This window comes from Tripterygium wilfordii, chromosome 22, assembly GCF_013401445.1.
Source record: "Tripterygium wilfordii isolate XIE 37 chromosome 22, ASM1340144v1, whole genome shotgun sequence".
NCBI lineage: Eukaryota > Viridiplantae > Streptophyta > Magnoliopsida > Celastrales > Celastraceae > Tripterygium > Tripterygium wilfordii.
The window spans coordinates 9,557,357-9,566,516 of record NC_052253.1 but is presented as its reverse complement, the minus strand read 5'-3'; the positions used below and the strand labels follow the sequence as shown (position 1 = coordinate 9,566,516).

The following is a 9,160-nucleotide window of genomic DNA, read 5'->3' as shown; positions in this document are numbered from 1 at the left end:
GGAATAGAAGTGGTAGTGGGTCGAATGAACTTCAAGAGTTACTTTTTCTTCATCCTCATTCGCTAGATTTGTTACGTGCGTTTCCTTTTGTTTTGATTATGGACACAACATATAAGACAAACATATTTTGTATGCCTCTATTTGAAATTATTGGTGTTACATCAACGGAGATGACTTTTTGTATTGCATTTGTGTTCCTCTAGTATGAAAAGGAAGAAAATTACAGGTGGGCATTAAGTTGCTTGCGAACAACAATGGATGAACGTTCATTACCGCGTGTGATTTTGACAGACAGAGATTTAGCACTGATGAAAGATGTTGGTATTGTTTTTCCTGCATTAACACATTTACTATGCAAATGACATATTGGGAAGAATGTTCTCACTAATTGCAAGAAGTTATTTGAAGACAAAAAGACGTGGGATGGATTTAACTCGAAGTGGCATGATTTGATTTGACTCTGAATCTCTTGAAGAATATGCTCATAGATTGGAAACACTTGGGGGGTTATTTCACCAGTATCTCATGCCTATCAAATATATAAAGAATGCATGGCTTGACACTTATAAAGATAAATTTTTTGCCGTCTAGTCTGATAAATGCATGCACTTTGGAAACAGGATGACTAATCGAGCTGAGAGCCAACATTCGAAGTTGAAAAGGTACATGGGAAATTCAACGGGAAATTTTGAGCCTGTATGGTCAGTCATTCATAGCCTACTAAAGAGACAATCTATTGTCATATAGACTTCTTTGGAAAAAAGTATCAATGTGGTGCAACATGATTTCAAACCGAAGATATTCAAAGAACTTAAAGGTTTTGTTGCATTTGCGGGATTATATCACATTTTAAATAAGGTGCAACGTTCTAAGAATGTTGGTATTGATGCACAAACTTGTGGTTGTAGAATCCGATGCACGCATGGTTTACCATGTGCCCATGAGATATCACTTTAGATTCTGCAATGTCGTCCAATTCCGCTTTCTTCTGTCGATTTTTTTGGAGGAAGCTAGACTTCGCACAAAATGCAAATGAAGAAGATGAAGATATCAGTTGCGCCGTTGAGTTAGAATTGTTAACATAACAATTCAAGAATAAGCCTCGATCAGGTAAAATTGTATTGTTAAGAAAATTACGTAAAATTATCAATCCTTCAAGCACTTCACTTGTAGAGCCCGAGGTAAAGAAACAAGTACGCGACAGACCGTCCTCAAATAAAAAAGTTGACACGTCAACTCGCAAGAATCCATCTGCTTTTGAGTATGTACTAGCTGAAGATTCTCCAGTTGTACCACATAGACATAGTTGTTCATCAACTTATGTTCCTCCGTCAATAAAAAGCAGAAGAATGTCGGTTCATGAGAAAGAAAACAATAACATATGGATGGGCTCACAGAGTTTTTATATCAACCCATTTCTAGTTCAATTGCGGCCATTTATTACATGTGTCACAGATGTTGTTGTTGACGGAAATTGTGGTTTTCAAGCAATTGCAAACTTGTTGCAGATGGATGAAGGACAAAATTCATGGGCTCATGTAAGATATGATTTGCTTAAAGAGTTGAACGACTTCCACGATGAATATGCAGCTTTGTATGGAGGTTATGACAGGGCGTTTGCTATAAGAGATGTGTTAACATTTTTTTTAGAGTGATAGACCTGCACCGTTGGTTCATTGGATGAGTATGCCAGACATGAGTCACTTAATTGCATCTCGATACAATGTTATTTTTTTATTTTGATTAGCGACATACAATGCACAACATTTCTACCGCTGCGGTCTTTTCCACCAAAACCACCATCAGAACAAGTTGTGATTTGTATTTGATTTGTCAAACAAAATCATTATGTCGGAGTGTCTATGGTACCAAATCATCTGATGCCATCTATTATGGTACAATGGCATAGATACAGATATGAATGTGCGGCATACTGGCCATCTATTTATCATTATAATTTTAGTTCTTATAATGAATTTTTTTTAATATATGCAATTTCATTACTTGTTAGTCATAAAATATTGTAAAATTTAAAATAGCATAATAATATTTAAAGTTTATCTATAAATTATATGTTAGTTTAATGTTATTAATTAGAAAAGCCTTAAGAAAAAGAAAAACTTACAAATTATAGTTAAAGTAAGATAATAAACTTGAAATGGGTCTCTTGAGAGTATTTTGTCAATTTTTTTTTTAAAACCAAATAAAAAGAACTTTAATTATTGAAAGAATATTCTTACATCATTAAAGCACAAATAATTGATGCACAAAAGTAAGTTAGTCACGTGAAGTGTAGAAAAATGTAGGCGAAAATTGTACACATGTTTCACATGTAATAAAGTGTTTTGTTAAAATGCTCTATAAAGACCTGCACTGAAAACAAGATTTGATAAGTAATACTTGAAAATGTAAATATTGTTATTTTAAGAATAATCATGAAACAATATTTGAATATATATTAAAAAATAATAAAGTACAAAATGGGTATCTAGAAAGTATTTCATGGGTCTCCAAATAGACCCCCTATAAACATGCTTTCCATGTCAACAAGCTTAGGTGGCAATGTCACATGGGGCTGGGAAGATTTGGGATAAAAAGTGATGGGACAAATAACATTTTCCCATATGCTGATGCATAAGCCATTTAGCTTACTTTTTCCTATTTTAAAGACAATAAGCCATATAATATGATCACAATATGGTGAATTCGACATGGGATTTTGTTCAGAATATATAAATTACTTCATACCTTCTAACATACACATAAAGTGTGGATAAGATTTCAAGCCCAGAGGGCAAGGATGGACATAGAAGTAGAGCCAAGAAGAAGGGCAAGAAAAGACGCCTTCTTCATTCTTGGAGTAGACTTCATTAACTTGTTATGGAAAAAATCAACAGCAATGAGATCAACAAGACCCATGTATATTAGTATACCAGAAGAGAGAGACCCCAACAGTCCTTCCATGATCAAGGCATTAGGGTTACTGTCATCATAACCTGTCAATGAATATACAATCATCCCCAGCACTATCCCCACCGGCGTCGTTACTGAAAACATGAAGCACATATATGCTACTGTTCCAACGCTAAATCCTGCCTGCAGTGCACCCACCAATTCATTATTTGACATTTGGTATTTTGGTTCACCAAATACTAGCTTGCATGTACCAGTGATCAACTTATGATCAATATATATATAAGACCATATAATGTAAGTCTGAAATTTGATTTTTGAAGAATTTGACACTAAACAGTACCCAATCACGCAGGCAGGGCTACTCAAAGCAACCTAATTATTGAAGTAGGCATCGCCATAACACCGTACATATCAACATATTATGTAGGTGGCAACACCACTCATAACTGATGGCGTTGTCCGCCCTAGTTTGTTTTAGAGTCTGCTGTAATTAAGATTTTAACGAATTCAAGTATATATTTTTTTGTCCCAAAAAAAATCAAATTTAATAGGGAAAAAAAAACATAAAAATTTGCACCATAGAATATAAACCGAAAACATATTTCTAAAAGATATTTTAAAAAAAATAATACCACATTCGTCAATAGAATGACGTAAAGATTGTTCGGCAATCTAAAGTTTTAAGATCACAAACTTAGCCTAAAATTCGCATAATTCAAAGATGCCCTAAATTCTAACACGATTAGTCAAATGACTCAAATCTCTACAAGACATAACTAAGGGCCCACAAATCCATGAAAAAAGAAACCGAAAATTTAAGAGCTTTTATAGAAATTAGAATGGGTAAGATTTAGCAAGAAGGTAAAGTTACCTGAGCAATGCAACCCCCAAGGCCCATCCCTTCAAAGATTTGGTGAAACGACAGCGCAGCAACCAGAGGTCTTAGGGTGCACACATTCTGTGACATACCCATCGTCACCCCAATTATCACCGAGTGAAATATTATTCCAATCTCCAAAACCTGTGAAACCAACCGTTCCTTTAGCTTCGCCAGGTCCTCCCCTCTCTCCAACCTTGACAATTCCCCCGCCCTCTTTCCCTCTAATTCCTCTGGTGTCCCAATCGGCTTATACTCGCTCGGTGACCTATGACTATCCTCCACGTGTGCGGTCGCAGTTATGTCCACTAGTAAAGCCAGCAGAGCACCGATTAGAGTTACTAGTCCGGCGAACGGGAAATCCTTCCAAGGATGATGTGATGCCACGTGGCAGTCTGACAAGGCTGCGTAGGCGTCCGGGAGAACGTGAACGAGGGAAGTGGATAGTATCACGCCCGCAGCGAAGCACTTGATTATTAGGATTGCCTTGTCGTATACTGGTTTGCCATGGAAGTAGCGAGCGAGGAGCACCGGAGAGGCGATGCCGAAGATGCTTGTGAAGAAGATTATAAAGAGGGAGACGAACTTCAGGTTGCTTGCTGCAGGTCCGTCTCGGCAGGCCAGGGCTCGAGCCGTGTCGGTCACGCAGCTAGCCATGGCTGGGCAGGGCAGAATGTACGATAATAATAAGTGTTTGATGAAAAGTCGGAGAGACGTTGAGGGAGAGACTTCAACGTGTCGACTAATGTAAGTTTTAAGAGTGGGGCAATGGCAAATGGTGGGGTCCAGGCACTAAATGGAAGGCTTTTGTGAGTTGGATTTTCGACAAAATGTTAAGAACACTGGTGTTTTGTGATGTATGATTTCCAACATCGAAATATATTAAAATATATGGAAATTTGGGATTATCTATGACTTTACTTATTACTTATCCATACTTACTTTACTTTAAAGTTCCTAGATTTGGACGCGAGTTCAGCCCATTTTCCCTACTCGCGCGTTAGCTTTTTTGTTGACATATCTCTGTTTGAAACGACGTCGTTTTGTTTTAGGTTTTTCTTTCTATAGATCTGTGCACAAAACGACTTCATTGCTCTTTCATTTTTCTCTGATGCGATCGCAAAACGACGTCATGTACCCGACCTACTCTCAACTACTTTGGTGATCGGACCTCTATTTTGAGGTCCTAATACCATCTAAATAAGGGGTTCTAGTATCTTAAGTAATGTATTTGTGTTTAAATAAGTTAATTTTACTCTTATAGTTGCTTCTCTTTGGTTTTGTAGAAAATATGATTAAACCGACAAAGTTGGAAGTTCTCGGGACTGAAAAAAAGTGCATAGAGATGAAGAATTGTCCGGACACCTTCATTGGATGTTCGGATAGTTGAATCCAAGGGCAAAAAGGTCAAAGAATCATGAAGCTACAGCAAAAAATGAAAATCTGCACAAACTGTCCAAACACCCTATAATCTATCTGGACAGTTGGAACCAGAAGGTTTAATCGTCCACACAGATTTCAACCGTCCGAACAGTTGTCCGATTTCTGCATTCCGAGAATGATTAATTGAGCTGGGTTTTTGGGTATTTCTCAAATGTAACAAATGGGAGCAAGCTTTGTAAGGGTAAATAGGTCATTATACTTGTTAAAAGAGGGGAAAACCCTAAGATTTGGGTTTTGTTTCTCATTCATTCATTCTCCAACATCTAGCCTCCATAGTTTTTCTCTCTCTTTCTCTCTCTAGGGTTTTGCTTGGTTCTTGTGATTTTGTTTGTAAACATTGATTTTCATCTATAAAATTGATGTTTATATCCATTATGATGAGTGGCTAAGTTCCCTTTCTAGTTTCTAGTCCCGAACAGTGGGTGTAAGGTTTCGATTACTCAAGGTATGCTCAATGAATCGTAGCTTCGATTTTTTCTCTTTTAATTCCGTGATAGTTGTGTGATTGGATACATAAGAATGACATATTTGATTGTATTCTTAGATTGTCTAGTCTAGGGATTGCATCTAATGTGTTTGATTGAGAATTGTTAAATCCACTGCATGATTTCCTTAATTAATTGAGTTTTTCATTGCATAGCTATTAATTATGTGTATTGATGATGAGGTTTTGGGTTAATTTAGGAATGTGCATGGGAGAGTTATGGTTAATTGATCTTTGAGTGTGAAACTAGGGTGTTAGCCAAACCGAGCCCCAAGGGGGAACATTAATCCATAATATTAGGTGTTTATCCCTTTGCGTTCATCGTAGATTAAGAGACCCGATGGCCTACATGTATGAATTGAAGTCTTATATCCCAATTCTCTTTGCATATGCATGATTGATAGTATCACACAATGCATTTTGTATGGTTGTGTGTGTTTACAATGATACCTTGAGTATGAGAACCAAGTAGCCACCGGGGCGGATTAGAGACTAGCTTTTTAATTAATTATTTTAAATCCATTTCGTGCTTACTTTGATTACAAAATCGCTCATGCTACCGAGTCATTCGACCCATTTCATTTGCTTGCTTTTATTTGATATTCATTGCGTTTATTAGTGTTAGCTAGTCATTTGCATATCATTCACTTCAAATTTGCATTGCTTCCTCGTGGATCGATACCGGATTTACCGGTTTATTACTTGGGGATACCCTACACTTGGGGTAAGTATACACACACACTTTGGTGTTGGTCAAGTTTTTGGCGCCGTTGCCGGGGAAGCGAGTGTCAAAGACGAAGCTGGTGGCTTGTAGATGCTAGCTTTATGCTATTAAACACCATCAAATAAGGAAGGAGCATGGTCACGCTTCAAGGGTAACTTTGTTCCTCCCTTTTACTTGCTTTCTAATGTAGTTGATTTAGTGTAGTTGCTGAAAAGAGAAAAAAAAAATTGTGAGGAGAACTTGGCGGATGGGGCTAACTTAGATTTCTGTGGGCGATGGATGCCACCTTGTTTGCTGCTTGGTAGTGATACGTTGTTTGAGAGAGCTTTGCGCATTTTTCTTTCTATCACTACTTGCTACATCTTGGTGTGTTATTGTTCCTAAGGTTGATCGTTGTTCTATTCCTATCTTTGCTCTTGTTCTTGGTAGTTCGTTGATTGAAAATCTTGTGTTACTTGACTTGGTTGATTGCTACTTTTGTGTGCTACTTGCTATTGTTCCTTGCCATCATGTCTCAACTTAGAGATAATGCTAGTGGGCGTGGGTCTAATAGAGATGGGAGAGGTGGTGATCTAAATGTGAGTGATGCGGGGAGTGTTCGTGGGGGTGATATGAATTTTGATGCATTGCGTCGTCTTTTGCAACATGTGAATATTGATGAGTTGATGAATCCGGTGCAAGGGCAAGATGTCCAAATTGGCAATGCCCAAAATGCACGAAATGCCCAAAATGTGCAAAATGTTCAAGTTGAGCATGCTTTGCAAAATGCACCTCAACCACTTCAACAAGACAATGCGGCGCAATTTGTCCCACAAAATGTCTACCCACCTCCCAATATGCCTCCCGCATACCATATGCCTCCCCCATATAACTATGTGCATCCCATGTATTACAATATGCCTCAAATGCCACAAGTGCCACACTATGCTCCCTTTGGGCAAAACATTCATGCACCTCCTCCTATGGAGTACATTCATGCCCAAGCCCAAGAGCATCGCACTTTGAGGGAGCTTACGCATCCCGCAAGGCAAACCCAACCTTCTTGCATCATCATGCCACCGAACCAACAAAACGTGAGCCTTAAACCGTCAATGTTCCAAATGATTCCCAAATTCCATGGAATGGAATCGGAACGACCATATTCACATGTGCGTGATTTTGAATCGGTGTGTACTACTTTTGGTGATGTCACATGTTCACAAGAGATTTTGAGACTCAAACTTTTTCCATTCTCTTTGAAGGATCATGCAAAACAATGGTTTGAGAACTTGCGCCCCCAATCCATTGCGACTTGGGCGGCAATGCAAGAAGAATTTCTCAACAAATATTTTCCTTCCCACCGTACCATCTCTTACCAAACACAAATCATGAATTTTCATTGCAAAGAACATGAAACCTTCTTCCAAGCTTGGGAAAGGTTTAAGGATTTGTTGTTTATGTGCCCTCACCATGGATTTCAAAAATTTCAAATTGTGAATTTCTTCCACAAATCTTTGACTCCATCTTTGAAGAAATTGGTTTCCACTATGACTCAAGGTGATTTTTTGAATAGGGATGCCAATGAAGCATTCACTTTCTTTGATGGGTTGGCGGAGGAATCCCGATCTTGGGAAGCTCCTCCACTAACCCGACATGATGTTGTGCCAAGCTCTAGTGGCAAGTTTGTGTTGAATGAAAATGATGATGTGCATGCTAAACTTGCTTTGTTGTCCAAGAAATTGGAGTCCCTAGAGTCACTAAAGGCCCCTATAAATGTGGTTGGTGTTGATGAACAAGTTGCTTGTATTTTGTGTGAAAGTAGGGATCATAGGACGGATGAGTGTAATGCTTTATCGGCTGGTAAAGAAGTCCTATTTGGGCAAGGTTACAATGGGAACAATTCTCAAAACTTTAGGAAGCCCTACCCTACCAATAACCAAGGCAACAATTCTTACAATGAGAATTACCCTTGGAGGAATCGTCCAAATTTTGGGTGGAGGAATGATGGGAATGATCAATCTCAATCATTCCCCAATCCACCCCAGCAACAATTGCCTCCTCCAAGTGTTGCACAACCAACTCAACAACCTTATATTCCACCTCCTAAGAGGTCTCTTGAAGACACTCTTAACATTTTCATGCAAGCTCAAATAGGGGAGAATCAAAAGGCCAACAAATTTCAAGAACAAACCTATAGGGCCATTAAGGATATTAAGAGTCAAATCACTAAGGTTACCCAAGCTCTCACAACCTATGAAAAGGGGAAATTTCCGGCTCAACCTTACCCCAATCCTTCAAAGCAAACCAATTTGATAAATTCACCTAGTGGGAGTAGGGAGGTTAGTGGACATGAGCAAGTGCAATCCATTCTTACTTTAAGGAGTGGAAGAGTTGTGGATAGACCTATACCCTTTGAGAATAGTGATGAAAATGATGTGGTGCAAGACTTTGGTGATGGTGTGAAAGAGAAAGAGGAAGAGAATAGTGAAACTGAGAAAAATTTGCTTGGTGAAAAAAGAGTTAAGCAACAAAGCGACCGCAAGGATAAAGTAGAGCCTACCAAGGAGAGTGAGTACATCCCCAAGATACCCTTTCCCCAAAGGCTAAGAAATAACACCAATGAGGCATTGCATAAGGAGATGTTTGAGCTATTTAGACAAGTTAAGATCAATATACGTCTCTTAGATGCCATTAAGCAAATACCCTCTTATGCCAAGTTTCTTAAGGATTTGTGTAC

The 9,160-nt window shown here is 38.4% G+C and overlaps 1 protein-coding gene and 1 pseudogene across 1 annotated transcript; both read right to left on the bottom strand.

Annotated features, from left to right (window-relative positions):
• Positions 1-2,687: 2,687 nt before the first annotated feature.
• Positions 2,688-4,679, bottom strand: LOC119990950 (zinc transporter 6, chloroplastic-like). The gene is made up of 2 exons (XM_038837095.1): positions 3,788-4,679; positions 2,688-3,096 (listed from the first exon to the last, which is right to left on the bottom strand). The coding sequence occupies exons 1-2, from the start codon at positions 4,448-4,450 to the stop codon at positions 2,782-2,784; spliced, it is 978 nt and encodes a 325-aa protein (XP_038693023.1). The 5' UTR covers positions 4,451-4,679; the 3' UTR covers positions 2,688-2,781.
• A 3,121-nt stretch (positions 4,680-7,800) lies between these two features.
• On the bottom strand, positions 7,801-7,900 carry LOC119992336 (annotated as a pseudogene).
• Between the last annotated feature and the right edge of the window lie 1,260 nt (positions 7,901-9,160).